The sequence below is a fragment of the Leopardus geoffroyi genome, chromosome D2 (genome assembly GCF_018350155.1).
Source record: "Leopardus geoffroyi isolate Oge1 chromosome D2, O.geoffroyi_Oge1_pat1.0, whole genome shotgun sequence".
Taxonomy (NCBI): domain Eukaryota; kingdom Metazoa; phylum Chordata; class Mammalia; order Carnivora; family Felidae; genus Leopardus; species Leopardus geoffroyi.
Window position 1 is genome coordinate 43,482,875 of NC_059334.1, and position 16,730 is coordinate 43,499,604.

At 35.6% G+C, this 16,730-nt stretch overlaps 1 protein-coding gene across 9 annotated transcripts in view; it reads left to right on the top strand.

The window, feature by feature from the left end:
- The window catches only part of CCSER2 (coiled-coil serine rich protein 2), a 197,321-nt gene that overhangs the window by 145,946 nt on the left and 34,645 nt on the right, over positions 1-16,730 (top strand). For all 9 annotated transcript variants that reach the window (XM_045437892.1, XM_045437888.1, XM_045437890.1 and 6 more), the window contains one exon: positions 4,684-4,770. In XM_045437892.1, coding sequence (XP_045293848.1) covers positions 4,684-4,770 — 87 coding nt within the window. The remainder of the gene's footprint in view (positions 1-4,683; positions 4,771-16,730) is intronic.

Sequence of the window (16,730 nt, forward strand, 5' to 3'; positions counted from 1 at the left end):
TTGTTATCTAGTCTTGGTTTTTTGATGTGTTACCTTACCTATTATTGCACAAATTTCTTCCTATCTCTGGGCTTCCGTCCTATTAAGAGTACAGTACTCTAAATCAGCAGGTCTGCAGTAGGATATCTTTTTTAAAAATACTTTTACATACACAATAATTGAGAACCATTGACTTAGATGCTTTCTAATCATCTCTCAGTTTTAAGTTTTGTGACCGACATTTTTAAAGTGAAGGTGAGTTTTTCCTACATTTTTTTTGTGAAAAGTTTTTACATATGAAGAAATAATTTTCAAAGAAAAAAATTTTAATTCCGACTTTTTTACACAACTGCTATTTTTAATTTTTCTTTGTTCCTTTCTAGTGTGTCTATATATTTAATGTTACATGATAGACATATTGCTACACAGTATTTATTTCTTGTCCCTACTCCATTTCCTTCCAAGCAGATCATTCCTAGTCTTCCTTCTTATCCAAGGTGAGATGCTGTGGCTGATACTGTTTCCAGTACACTGGACTCCTTTGCACTTTCATTGTCAGATCCCCAGTTATGTCCCCTTCTCATCCGGTTTAGCAGTACAGCTTCAAATGATATAACTGACTTGTGTCATTGCAAATTCAGGGTCTGCAATCTGCACTGGACCTGCCATGTCCCTAATCTGTCTTTTGTATCAGTCAGAACAGCTCCCTCTCCCATTCCCTTGATGAGCTAGTCTCAATATTGCCTCCGCCCTCAAGCCTCATTCTCAGCCATTCTTCTCAGTTTCTGCAAGTGGCCTTGTGTTCATCAAGCAAGATCTGCTACCTGCCCTCCTGCCTTCTGACTTACCTGTATCTGTTATCATTCTGATTCACCTTGTTTCAGTTACAGGGCAAAAATGGCCACTGTGCTGTGGAAGACCACCCTTTCTTAGGTTCTGGACTCTTATCTTTTGCTGCTGTTAGGGACCTAACTACATCCTCCTCTCATCTCTCTTCAGTGTGTCTTCACTACTTTTTCTTCATCCTCAGTTTATAAATTTCTGTATCTTACCTATCGTAAATTCAGTAAACCAGATAAACCTTTCCTTGACTCTCCTTAAACCTCTTTCTAGTTAACATGGAAACCTGGAAAAATGAAAGCAGCTACTGGTTTTAATGCTATAGACATTTGGCATGACAGTTATCTTAAAAGCTTTGTCCTTGATTTTTATGTCACTTCTCTCTGAAATCCCTTACACTCTTCAACATTTTCCCATTTCCTTTGTAGGTTCCTCCTCTTATTCAGAATATAGATTTATATCTTTAGTCCAGTTCTCTTTGAACTTTTTACTGTCATGGTGTCATATAGACCATATGTGTTGATAACATGAAATTTCTCTTTTTTTTGAGAGAGTGAGCAAGAGAGAGAGCACAAATGAGGAGGGGAGTTGGTGGGGGGAGAGAGAGGGAGAATTTTAAGCAGGTTCCACACCCAGTGAAGCCCAATGGAGGGCTCAGTCCCACAACCGTTGAGATCATGATCTCAGCCAAAATCAAGAGTCAGACGCTTAACTGACTGAGCCACCCAGGTGCCCCAGAAATTGCTCTCTCATACCGGGTCATCCAATTGCCCTCTGGACATTTCCACTGTGTCCCAGCCCCAGGCACCTCTAATAATATATCTGAGACTCATCATTTTTCCTCTTTGGACATATTTCTCCTCATTTAGTCTTCATTTCTTTTGGAGGCACAACCATTATCACCCACACTAGAAATATAGGTATCACTCTTGACTGTCCCTTTGTGCTTTTTCACATGGAGAGATAATTGCCAAAATCTCCTAATTTTGATTCCTGTTCTTCTTACTTCTTCTCCCTTCACTCTCTTGGGTCAGGCTCCTACTGTCATCGGGAGTATTATAATATTTTGGTAACAAATTCCCTAGCCTAATTTGTTGTTGTCATTGTCATATTTGTCCTCTAAATAGCCATCTCAAATGCACTGTCACTCCCCTCGCTTAGGCCATGCTTGATATTCATGACTGTCTATGATTTGGCTCTTGCCTGGTTTACTAACCACGTTGGTTTCCACTGTTCACTACAGCCTTTGTGTGATAGAGTCACTGCTTCTAATTCTCCACATATGCTATGCTTATCTTCATCTCTGTATTGTACGATACTAGAATCTCTTCCTCAAATCCAAAGCCTGACAGGTTTCTGTATCTTCAGAGCTTTTTACTCATCCTTTAAGACTTCCCTGGAATTACCTATTTACTGATATGTGTTCCCCTTTGCCCATCTTTATGTGTAAAATCCTTACAGCAGTGACTGTCATAAAGTTAAATACTGTATACATGTTGGCTATTAATGTTATCACATTGTATTTGGATTTTTTTTCAGGTCCATTTCCTCTAACACTGGCAGAACCTAGCAGTGACCAAATGATAACATATAGTATAGTATATATAGTATTCCGTTAGATTGCAACATTGTATTTTAGTTGTCTCCTTTTAGGGCAGTTGTAAATTTGTAAACTTTTAGATAATACCTTTTTGTAGGTTTTTTTCATACTTATGATTATTTCTTTGGCATAGTTTCTTAGGAGTGGGATGACTGAATTAGAGTGCAAGCATTTTTATGACTCTTCTATGTATAGCCATGTGTTTCTACAGAAAGGCCAGTTTTGATGTCTGATGATGTACCATTTTTTTTCTGCAATTTTGTTCATCACATTATTTCTTCCCCCAATTTAATGTCTATAAAACAATACCTTTAATACTTGAATTTATATTTCTCCAAGAAGTCAGATAGGACATTTTGCCAGTCATATATATATATATATATATATATATATATATATATATATATATATTTGTGGGAATTGGTTTATTTGTCTTTTGGGGCCTAGAAAATTATCCTGTATGTTTGAACAGGCTCTTAATATACTTGAATATAGGGGCGCCTGGGTGGCGCAGTCGGTTGAGCGTCCGACTTCAGCCAGGTCACGATCTCGCGGTCCGTGAGTTCGAGCCCCGCGTCGGGCTCTGGGCTGATGGCTCGGAGCCTGGAGCCTGTTTCCGATTCTGTGTCTCCCTCTCTCTCTGCCCCTCCCCCGTTCATGCTCTGTCTCTCTCTGTCCCAAAAATAAATAAACGTTGAAAAAAAATTAAAAAAAAAATATACTTGAATATAAGTCCTCTGTCATATTTGCATAGGTTTTCACCAGCTTTTAATGTTAGTGTTAATTGTATAGGTGCTTTAAATTATAAGTAATCAAATATACTTATTATTTCTTAATAACTTCATTTGCCACATAGCTTAAAAAATGTATCCTTCATGATCTGCAATCTATCTTTGTCTTTTTATCTTATTTATTTTATTAAAATTTTTTTAATGTTTATATCTGAGAGAGAGAGAGACAGACGGACAGACAGACAGTGTGTGAGCAGGAAAGGGGCAGAGAGAGACAGAGATGGAATCTGAAGCAGGCTCCAGGCTCTGAGCTGTCAGTACAGAGCCCAACGTGGAGCTCGAACTCACAAGCCATGAGATCATGACCTGAGCCGAAGTCGGATGCTTAAGCGACTGAGCCACCCAGGCGCCCCTCTTTTGCCCTGACTTATGATTAAAAAATAAATAAATAAACTCTTTAAATTCAACTAGAAATCATTTTTATATACAATAAACAGTCTTGCCCAATTGCAGTGTATATAACATCATTAACAAAGATCTTTTCTTTCCCATTGTTTGTGATGTTTATATGATATGTTAAAGCCTTTGCAAAATGTCTATTTCTGATCTCTTGTTAAAGAGACTGCACTATTTTGTGTTCGTTCCCAATGTATCTGCAAGGGACGGCATACTTTGCTCAGTAATAGTATTTTATAATTGCTTACATAGTTTTCTCCTTTACAAGATATGTCATTCACGTATATATTCTAATTTCCTTGCTTGTACTGTTTTCTCAGTATATATTTCTGATTAATTGAATAGTAGTAAACACAATGGACTAACAAAAGGTAATGATACTTTACGCTTCGAAATGTAGCTGGATTTCTGCTTAACTTGATGATAGGTTTCCTTTTAATACTGTTAGGAATTTCTTAAAGACTAAATTGACAGGGTATTTTGTCTTTGAGTCAGGCAGTTCTCAGGAAGGTGGCTCATGAAAAAAGAATCTCCCTGTTATCCTTCTAGGCATATTTATCTTTCTGCTGATTTCTGAACCAGCTGTAAAATGACTCTCTGCCTTTAATTATGTTGTTCCTTCTGTTTGTTGGGCCCTTCATTTTTTCTGAAAGGCAATTCTCATGCATCCCTTGAAATCTAGCTGAAATTACTGTTTTATATGTAATTTAATTTAGTGTATGGCCCATGTCCCAGTTTCCTTATCTGTAAAAAGGGGATAATAGTATCAGCCTCAGGGTTGTACTCAGGATCAAATGCTTAGATATCTAAAAGTACTTAGCTCTTAGCACTTGTACTTAATGAATGTTAGCTGCTGTTGCTATTATTCATTTTTTACATGTTAGACTCCGTTACACTATGAACGTTTGGAGGAACCAAAATGGGTTTTTGTTTATTCATAGGTTAATACCTGGCATCTTTAAGAAGAGTTTTCCCCTTAAATGAATAAACCATTCATTATTCAGTCTTCACTGTTGATTTAATGCTTCTCATTAAGGTGTTTTAAATACTTCATGTTAATTTTTTAAAATATTTCAGAATGAAGATTTATTAAATGAAATAAAGCAACTTAAAGAGGAAATAAAGAAAAAAGATGAAAAAATTCAACTATTAGAACATCAGCTTGTAAGTATTATAGTGTAGTACATAAAGTAGAGGCTTTTCAAACTAAGCAGTATTGTTTTTTTTTATAAAAGTCTGACCAGAATTGAAATTTGACTTTATTTTTGGCTTGCAAAGTTGCACTATTGTATTACATTTAGATTGTATGCATTCTGAAAGTATGTGATTTACCTCATTCTAAATATTTAAGAAATTTTAATCTAAATATTAAGTATTCAAGGTGAAAAGAATGTCTTTGTGAGTACATTTTCAGTGGTCTTCTCTTGGGGGTTTTGAAATCACTAGTTTACATTCATTTTATTGATGAAGGGTAAATGACTTCCTTTGTGTATTTAAAGAAACGAGTACTGGTGAGTTGAGAATAGGACATATTTTTTTTCTCAGAACAGAAATTAAACTGGATGTTAGGCTTAGGTTTCTGTAGGTAAGACTGTTAGAGTGAACAGTATTCTAAGAAAATGCTTCTTCCCCCATCGATGATGTTGAGTGATCCCTCAGAGCCATGTTTGGATCTTTGTGATTTTATAATTGTTAGAATTTCAAATGTTAGTCTCATATGAAAATATGTGCAGTGTCTTGAACTTAATTATAATTTAATTCATAAAAAGTCCAGTATAACAACATAATGGCATAAAAATGACAATAGGCCAAGGAAAATCTGTTGGAATTCAAAAGCATATTTTGGTATAGCAAAGCAATTCAGCAATTTGAATTATTAACCTCATTTAGAATGTAAAGGATATAATATATACTGAGCGCTGAGCCACTGGGTTCAGATCACAGAGATCCAACTCATGAATAAATAGTAAGGACTGATGGATCAGATATTCTGATTTAAGAGCACAAAGAAAACTTACAAATCTGAAAAATGAATGAATGAATATTACAAATTGAGGGCCTATCAAATATAAAATTAAAAAAATAATAAGATCTAACATTTGTATTTCAAGACTAAAGAACCTAGCCAACCCAACTAATTTTCAGGGAGAAGAAAAACAGCATTAGGAAATTAAGCTTCAGATTTTGCAAAAATATATTACAGAGAACAAAAATTGTGTCTAGTGCACTTCAAAAAAAAAGTTATGACCGCATATTTTATATTTAAACACATTTTTATTTCTATACCAAGGTAAATTTTCAGACCTTTAATGTCTTAAAAAATGTGCCACCCAGTTATCTTTGTAAAATGTCCTAATAATGCATTCCAGATACCTGGGGGAGACATTAAAAAATAACTCAAGAATAAGGAAGTAAAGATTAAAATGAGTGAGTGATGAAATGAAAACTATTTTTAGGGAGACTAGATGAGATAAACCTCCCAATAAGTAATGGGAGAAAACTTACTGCTGATTATTCTATCTCCTAGATCATTTGAATGTTAGATTTTTTGAATTTATACATTTTTTTTTTCAACGTTTATTTATTTTTGGGACAGAGAGAGACAGAGCATGAACGGGGGAGGGGCAGAGAGAGAGGGAGACACAGAATCGGAAACAGGCTCCAGGCTCTGAGCCATCAGCCCAGAGCCTGACGCGGGGCTCGAACTCACGGACCGCGAGATCGTGACCTGGCTGAAGTTGGACGCTTAACCGACTGCGCCACCCAGGCACCCCCATTTTTATTTTCTTGAAATGAAGTTTTTAGTTTGTAAAATTTTAAATTGCTATTAAATTCTTGAAAATGAATTTGGTTTTTTTTTAATGTTTATTTTTGAGAGAGAGAAACCGAGTGCAAGTGGGGAGGGGCAGAGAGCAAGAGAGACGCAGAATCCGAATCAGGCTCCAGGCTCTGAGCTGTCAGCACAGAGCCTGATGTGGAACTCGAACCCTTGAACCATGAGATCATGACACGAGTTGAAGTCAGATGCTTAACTGACTGAGCCACCCAAGCACCCCTTGAAAATGTTTACATTAAGTGAAATACAAGTTTGAGGAAGGAAATAAGGAATACACTGAAGAAGTGAGAAGTACTGAAGTTGAAGTTTTATCTTATACAAATGGGTATCTAAAATTATTTTTTAAATTATTTTTATATATTACATAAATCATAAAACATTTATGAAATGCTTTCAGATAACTATTAGGTTAGAATAGTTAGAACTATTAGGTTAGAATGGATCTTGCAAAAAATAAAATTAAAAAAAGACATAGAAAGTAGAAAAATACCCAAGGATATCTAAAAACAGCAGAACTGAGGTGACAGAAATTAGATCAAATGTAATAAATATAATAGTAAATGAAAATAGCTTTATCTCACATAGTTTCATTGGGGATTTAATGCAAAATTCATTAATTTTCTTTGTACAAAGAAAATTTAGCTCATAAAATGGTACAGTAAAGCTGAACAAAATGGTTGGGTGAGACAGAATGAAATTATTCTCATCAAAAAAGCTGGGGTTACAATTATAAATTAGAAAAATTAAGACTGAAAGAATTGTGAAAAGAGGTCACTTTATGTTGATATATGATTATTAAGTAATGAAATGGTAAAGCTTTTTATGCTGAAAAGTTTTCATACTGTTCTATTAACCTCAATATGTTTCTTTTAAAAATAAGAACATTTCATAGCTGAAATATTACCATCTTTAACCAATTAATAGTAAATCCTTAATGTCTTCTAATATCCATCCATCTTCAGATTTTCCTAGTTCTAAAAATATCCTGTGTATTTGTACATTACATCTAGTTACATCTTTTAAGTCTCTTTTAATTTAGGACCATTCTTTTTTATTGTTGCTATACTAACTTGTTGAAGAGACTTGCCCAGTTGTCCAGAACAAAATCTCATCTTACAAATAATTTTTAGAAAGTTTTTAGAAATATCTAAGTGAAGGGCGCCTGGGCGGCTCAGTCGGTTAAGCATCCGACTTTGGCTTAGGTCATGATCTCATGGTCTATGAGATCAAGCCCTGCTTCGGACTCTGTGCTGGCAGCTCAGAGCCTGGCACCTGCTTCAGATTCTTCATCTCCTTTTCTCTCTGCCTCTCCCCCACTAGTATTCTGTCTCTCTCTCTCAAAAGCAAATAAACATTAAAAAAATATATATATCTAAGAGAATCCTAAAGAAAGAAAAAAGAAAAGTGAAAGCATGACTTTTCAGCAATAGGTGTTTTGAAGTTCTCTGTATTTGCTATATTAAACCTAGAAATCATATTCATTTTGGAAGAGATCATCATCTTTCTTTAGATTAGTAATGGAACTCTAGGAAGTCACTTGTTGAATTAAATCAAGAGAATTTAAAAAGATATGAACCATTGTAAGTAGAGATCAGTAAACATTTTATGAAAATTAAAATTATCTTTCTATTTAAAATACTTTTTTTCTCCTTGCACCTCTAACTACTTATTTATTTATTTATTTATTTATTTATTTATTTATTTATTTTTTAACGTTTATTTATTTTTGAGACAGAGAGAGACAGAGCATGAACGGGAGAGGGGCAGAGAGAGAGGGAGACACAGAATGTGAAACAGGCTCCAGGCTGTGAGCAGTCCGCACAGAGCCCGACGCGGGGCTCAAACTCACGGACCGCGAGATCGTGACCTGAGTCGAAGTCGGATGCTCAACCGACTGAGCCACCCAGGCGCCCCACTAACTACTTTTTTAAAATAGCAAAACATTATTATAAACTAGGTATTAGAGCACTTTTTTTTTTTTGTCTTAAATATTAACTAGCTGAATGACATTGACAGTTTCCACCACTCTCTAGTGATTTCCTTATCAAAAATGTGAATGTTTTGGAGGCTGGGAGATGGCAGAGTAAGAGAACCCTAAGCTTAGCACATCCCACAGATACAACTAGATAACACCCAAATCAGTGTAAACACAGAAGACAACCCAAAGACAGGCAGAACAAACTCCATAACTAAAGTTAGAAAAGAAGCCACACTGAAGTGGGTAGAAAGGGCAGAGACATGGTTGGGAGCGAAACTGCAGCCATCTGCAGAGGGGAGGGAGCCCTGGGTACGGAGAAGGGAGAGAAACAGACTATTACACTGGGAAGCGTTCATGGGAAAGACAAATCCCCATTTAACATTTGACTTTGAAAGCAAGTGGGGATGAATTTTATGAGCTCTTACAACAGAGATTTAAAGTCTAGAATTTTAAAAATCAGCAAGCTTGGATCTGGGAGAGCCTGAAGGGTGAGAGGAAGCTGAGTTCTTGCCCTTAAAGAGACAACATCACAAACGGCCCATGGAGATATAGCATAGAAGCAGCAGTTTGAAGAAACACCTGGGACATATGTAAGGGAGAATAGTTTACTCATTTTGAAACATGTTTTGGAGGGGCAGGGATCACTGAGGGACTTCTACAGAACAAAGGGGATGGCAGGTGCCTCAGGCCAACTGGCAGCAGGCCCTGTGGAAGTCCAAGGTATTAAAATTGTGTGTTGCACCCCAGCCAGAGACTAAACACTGCCCACAACAGGCAGAGAGAACCTCTGAAGACAACCAGACTAAAAGAAAAAATGACCAGGACACAACAGCAGAGCATGCACAACATGCATAAGAACCCCTCCACGACCCCTCCCCCCCCCCCAACACACACCACCACCACCACCACCAAACACCTGGGGGACAGGGGAAACTGCAGAGCACTACAGGACATCTTCTTCATAAAGGCATTACTTTTCAAGGGTAGGAGACAAAGCTGACTTTCCTAACATACAGAAACAGACACAGGGAATTAGACAAAATAAGGAGACAGAGGAATATGCCCCAAACGAAAGCATAGGACAAAACCACACTAAGAGACCTCAGTGAAATGGATATAAGTAATATGCCTGATAGAGAATTTAAAGTAATGATGATAAAGATACTCACTGGACTTGAGAAAACAGTAGAAGACATCGGTAAGACCCTTAACAAAGAGATGAAAAAGAACCAATCAGAAATAAAGAACACAATAAATGAAATTAAAATTACAACTAGATGGAATAAATAGCAGTCTAGAGGAAGCAGAAGGATGAATTAGTGACCTGGAAGACAGAATAATAATGGAAGTTAATCAAGAGAGAAAAAAATTTACACAAAATGAGAATAGATTTAGGGAACTCAGAGACTCCATCAGGCATAATAACATTTACATTATAAGGATTCCAGAAGAAGAAAACAGAGTAAAGGGGGCAGAAAATTTATTTGAAAAAATATTAGCTAAAAACTTCCCAAATCTGGGGAAGGAAACAGATATCCAGATCCAGAAGGCACAGAGATCCCCCAACAAAATTAACCCAGGAAGGTCCACACCAAGACACGTAGTAATTAGAATGGCAAAAAGTAGTGATAAAGAGAAAAATTTTAAAGCAGCAAGAGAAAAGAAGATAATTATATACAAGGGGAAACTCCTTAAGGCTACCAGCAGATTTTTCAGTAGAAACTTTGCAGGCCAGAATGGAGTGGCATGATATATTCAGGGTGCTGAAAGGAACATCTGTAGCCAAGAATACTTTATCCAGCAAGGCTATCATTCAGAATAGAAAGAGAGATAAAGAGTTTTTCAGGCAAGCAAAATCTAAGAGTTATTTACCACTAAACAAGCCCTACAAGAAATATTAAAGGGAACTCTTTGAGCAGGAAGGAAAGACTAAGAGTAAGAAAAGTAGGACACACAAAAGCAGTAAAGATAAGTATATCTGTAAAAATCAGTTAATGGATTCACAAAATAAAAGGATGTAAAATATGACACCATATACCTAAAACGAAGAGGAATAAAGAATGTGTTCAAACTTAAGCAACCATCAACATAATATACACTGGTATATACAGAAGATGTTATATACAAACCTAATGGTAACCACAAATCAAAACCCAGTTAATAGATAAGCAAAAGATAAAGAGAATGGAATATAAGTTATATCACTAAAGAAAACCAACAAACCATGAAAGAGAGCAAGAGAAGAAAGGATCAGAGAAAAACTACAAAAACAACCACAAAACAAGTAAAAAGGCAAGTAACATATCTGTCAGTACTTACTTTGAGTGTAAATGGACTAAATGCTCCAAGCAAAAGACATAGGGTGACAAAATGGATTAAAAAATAAAACAAGACCCATGGGGCACCTGGGAGTCTCAGTCAGTTAATCTTCGGACTCTAGATTTTGGCTCAGGTCATGATCTCACAGTTCATGAGGTTGAACCCCGCATTGGGCTCCATGCTGACAGCATGGAGCCTGCTTGGAATTCTCTGTCTCCTCCTCTCTCTGTGCCTGTCCTGCTCATGCTTTCTCTTTCTCAAAATAGATTTAAAAAAAATTGTCTCTATCCTGCCTACAAGAGACTCATTTCAGACCAAAAGAAACCTGCAGATTGAAAGTGAGGGGATGCAGAAACATTTATCATGCAACTGAATGTGAAAAGAAAGCTGGGGTAGCAGTGTACTTATGTCAGACAAAATAGATGTTAAAACAAAGACTATAACGAGACAAAGAAGGACACTATATAATCATTAAGGGGAGAATCCAATAAGAAAATATAACAATTATAAATATTTATGCATCCAACATGGGAGCACCCAAATACATAAAACAGTTAATAACAAATATAAAGGAACTAATGAATAGTAATACAATAATAGTAAGGGGCTTGAACACCTTACTTACATCAATGGACAGATCATCTAAACAAAATCAAAGAAACGGTGGCTTTGAATGACACACTGGACCAGATGGATTTAACAGATATAATCAGAACATTCTGTCTATCCTAAAACAGCCCAATATACATTCTTTTCAAGTGTACATGGCACATCCTCAAGAATAGCACATATTAGGCCACAAAACAAGTCTCAACAAGTTAAAAAAGATCAAAGTCATACCATGCATCTTTTATGACCACAATACTGTGAAACTAGAAATAAACCATAAGAAAAAAATCTGGGAAGAGCACAAATGCATGGAGGTTAAATAACATACTACTAAACAATGAATTGGTCAAGCAAGAAATCAAAGAAGAAATAAAAAATTACATGGAGGGAAATGAAAATTGCTCCCTCAAAAAGCAAGAAAAATCTCAAATAAATAACCTAACCTTACATCTAAAGGAGCTAGGAAAATAACAAAACCCCAAACCAGCAGAAGGAAGGAAATAATAAAGATTAGAGCAGATATAAATAATATAGAAACTTAAAAAACAATATAACAGATCAGTTACACCAGGGGCTGGCTCTTTGAAAAGATCACCAAAATTGATAAACCTCTGATCCAGGCTCATTTAAAAAAAAATAAAAAGAGGACTCAAAGTCACAAGTGAAAGAGGAGAAATAACAACCAACAGTACAGAAACTCAATTTTAAGAGAATATTTTGAAAAACTATATGCCAACAAATTGGACAACCTAGAGGAATTAGTAAATTCCTAAAAACATATCACCTCCCAAAACTGAAGCAGGGAAGAGATAGGAAATTTGAACAAAGTGATTACCAGCAATGAAAATTGTATCAGTAATCAAAAAACTCCCAACAAACAAAATCAGATAAAGATATCACAAAAAGAACTATAGGCCAATGTATCTCTGATGAAGATAGATGCAGAGATCCTCAAGAAAATATTAGCAAATCAAATCCAACAGTACATTAAAACCATCATCATTATCAAGTGGGATTTATTGCTGGGATGCAAGGATGGTTCAGTATTCGCAAATCAATCAACATGATACATCACATCAATAAGAGAAAGGAAAAGAATGATATGATCATTTCAATAAGTTCAGAAAAAGCATTCAATAAAGTACAACATCATTCATGATAAAAACCGCCAACAAGGTAGGTTTAGAGGGAACATACCTCAACATAATAAAGGCCACATATGAAAAACCCACAGCTAACATCATACTCAGTGGGGAAAAACTGAGAGCTTTCCCCCTAAGGTCAGGAGTAAGACAAGGATGTCTACTCTCACCACTTTTATTCAACATAGTACTGGAAATCCTAGCAACAGCAATCAGACAAAAAGAAATAAAAGACATCCATATTGGTTAAGGAAGAAGTAAAACTTCCACTATTTGCAGATGACATGATACTCTATAGAGAAGCCAAAAAACTCCACCAAAAAAGTACTAAAGCTGATAAATGAATTCAGTAAAGTTGCAGGATATAAAAACAATGTACAGAAATCTGTTGCATTTCTATGTACTAATAATGAAGCAGCAGAATAAGAAATTAAGGGGCGCCTGGGTGGTGCAGTCGATTAAGCGTCCGACTTCAGCCAGGTCACGATCTTGCGGTCCGCGAGTTCGAGCCCCGTGTCAGGCTCTGGGCTGATGGCTCAGAGCCTGGAGCCTGCTTCCGATTCTGTGTCTCCCTCTCTCTCTGCCCCTCCCCCGTTCATGCTCTGTCTCTCTCTGTCCCAAAAATAAATAAACGTTGAAAAAAAAAATTAAAAAAAAAAAAAAGAATAAGAAATTAATAAAACATTCCAATTTGCCATTGCACCAAAAATAATAAAATAGCTAGGAATAAACTTATCCAAAGAGGTGAAATTCTTAATATTCTGAAAACCATAAAACAAGGATGAAAGAAATTGAATACGACGCAAAGAAATGAAAAGACATTCCATACTCACTGATTGAAAGAACAAATAATGTCAAGATATCTATACTACCCAAAGGAATCCGCAGATTTAATGCAATTTCTAACAACATACCAACAACATTTTTCACAGAACTAGAACAAGCAATCCTAAAATTTGTGTGGAACCACAAAAGATTCCAAATAGCCAAAGCAATCTTAGAAACAAAACTGAAGGTATTTTAGACTTCAGGTTGTATTGCAAAGCTGTAGTAATCAAAAACAGTATGGCCCTGGCACAAATAAACACACAGATCAATGGAATAGAATGAGAAGCCCAGAAATAAACCCACAATGATACGGTCAGTTGATCAACAAAGGAAGCAGGAATTCACAATGGGAAAAAGGTAGTCTCTTCATCAAATGGTGTTGGGAGAACTAAACTGCTACATGCAGAAGAAGGAAACTGGATGACTTTATCACTCTACACACAAAAATAAACTCAAGATGGATTAAAGACCTAGATGTGAGACCTGAAACTATAAAAATCCTAGAAGAGCACAGTCAGTAATGTCTCTGACTTTGGTCCTAGCAACATTTTTCTAGATACGTCTCCTGAGGCATGGGAAACAAAAGCAAAAATAAACTATTGGGACTACATAAAGATAAAAATCTTCTGCACAGCAAAGGAAACAACCAACAAAACTAAATGACAACCTGCTGAATGGGAGAAGATATTTGCACATGACATATTCAAGAAACAATATCCAAAATATATAAAGAACTTATACAACCCAATACCAAAAGGATAATCCAATTAAATGAGCAGGAGACATGAACAGACATTTCTTCAAAGAAGACCTGCAGATGGCCAACAGACACATGATACAACGCTCCCTATCATTTATCATCAGGGAAATGCAAATCACAACTACACTGCTCTATTACCTCACACGTGTCAGAATAGCTAAAATCAAAAATTCAAGAAATAACCAGTGTTGGCAAGGATGTGTAGAAAAAGGAACCCTTGTGCACTGTTGGCGGGAATCCAAACTGGTGCAGCCACTGTGGAAGACAATATGTAGGTTCCTCAAAAAGTTAAAAATAGAAGCACCCTACAATCCATTAAATGCACTACTGGGTATTTACTCAGAGTACAAAACCACTACTTTGAAGGGATACATGCACCCCATGTTTATTTATGCATCGTTTATAATAGCCAAACTATGGAAGCAGCCCAAGTGTCCATTGATAGAAGAATGGATAAAGAAGATGTGGTTCATATATATGAATGTGTGTGTATGTAATGGAATATTTTTCAACCATATAAAAAGAATGAAATCTTGCCATTTGCAACAACATTAATGGATATAGAGAATATAATGCTAAGTGAAATAAGCCAGTTAGAGAAAGACAAATACCAAAGGATTTCATTCATATGTGGAATTTAAGAAACAAAACAAATGAATAATGGAGAAAAAAATAAACCAAAAACAAACTCTTAACTAGAAAGAACAGATTACCAGAGGGGAGGTGGGTAGGGGAATGGGTGAAATAGGTGTAGAGGATTAGGAGTGCACTTGATGAACACAGTAATGTATGGAATTAATTGATGTATGGTCTGTGTTATACAGCTGAAACTAACATAGCATTGTATGTTAACAACACTGGAATTTAAGGGAAAAAATGTGAAGGATTTTCTGGGGGATTTCAAAGTCCCTTTCTAGTTCGAACTTCAATGCATCTTATCTTTTAAAAAAATATATATGCAGTCACCCCTAACCTATGTTTGTATCTAGAGTTTCAGAAAAGTAGTCTCGGCATAAAACGTAGAATTCATATTTTGTGTGAAATGTCCAGTTGTAAAATCAAATTGCGATGCTTCAAGAATTTAACTGGAAAGTATAGACGCTCAACAATTTAAACCTTATTTAAAATGCTAAGAATGCCCTTTAATTTTCCCTCACTACACTAGTTAAGTAATAGTTAATTTAGATACATTTTCTCAGTGAACCCTCAGAATAATCATGTGGAATTTTCTTTATAGAGTCATAGAAAGTAGAACTCAGCTTAAGCAGACTAACATATATGACTAGATCATATATTTGAAAAACTATGATCAGCTGTGAAAAGCTGGATAGACCTGGGTTCAAATCCTTGTTCTGAAACTTAATGGCAATGTTCTCTTGGGGAAGTTACTTAATTTCTCCTAAGCCTCTTCTATACGTGAGGATAATAAAAATAATGCCATATAAGATTATGATAATTTAAAGAACTATATTATGTAAACTACCTAATGCTATAACCTGGACCATGGATGCATGATAAATATTAACTCTTATTTAATGACTTGTCCCAGATCACCCAGCTTGTAAATCAGTGCATTTCTTATGATGTGATAAGTTCCAAGTAAAAATCCCTAAAAGTAACTTAAAGATTAGAACATTTGTAAAGTCAAGTAACAAAATAATACAGATCCCACCAATTTTCATGGTTACTTAAATGGTCATTTGGGTAATGGTGAAGTTCTCAGTTGGCTTTTCTGGAATCCTTTTAGCTGACCTTTGATGGTTACAAGATGTCTTCTTTAGTTCTATATGTCACATACTTGCATATTAGTCCCCAAAAGTAGGAAAAGGGCCTGGGGGTTTTTTTGTGGGTTTTTTTTTTTTTTTGCATGCCTATTTTAAAAATCAAGAGCACTTTCCCAGAAATAACGCAGACTTTTCTCACATTGTATTGGCTACATTTGGGTTCTTTGTCCCTCCTAAGCATAGTGGAATGGGATTAATCTGATTGGTTCAAACTAATCAAAATCTATCATTGGGTCAAAAGATAGGATGTACTTTCCTGAAATATGGGACTACATAGAACATGAGCACATGGACAGGAAATGCTTTGGGTAGTTGTTTTAGATCTATTGAAGCGTCACAAATAATTCTGAAAATTATTGGAAAATTCAAACATTTGCCAAATACTATTCTTAGTATGATAGCACATAGACTACAAAAAGAAAATTACTTCTGGAATTGCACTAATCAGGATAGATTGTACATAATGTGCTTGCATTAAAATAAATGCTTTATCTTTTCTTTACATGCCTCCCATATATATTAAAAGTTACATCCTATTACAGTGCATTCCACAAGACTCTTAAGTTGCCTGCTTATATATTCAATTTTATTTCTGTGACTATCCCATTTCTTAGGAATGGAAAAATGTCTTTACTATAGAGATTTTTGCTTGCAATTAGATCTTGTTTTATATATGAAAAATGGAATGATCTGATTATAATTAAGAAAAATTACAAAATATTTAAAATAGTTTTAAAGTAGGCACATAATTTTAACTTGATGCAGTAATCAAGAATTTACTATGTAGATTTTCCTACAAGATAATATGTTTACCTCCAGTGGGGTTGTTTAATAAACTTCACACTAGGGAGAAACTCTAGTTTCTCAG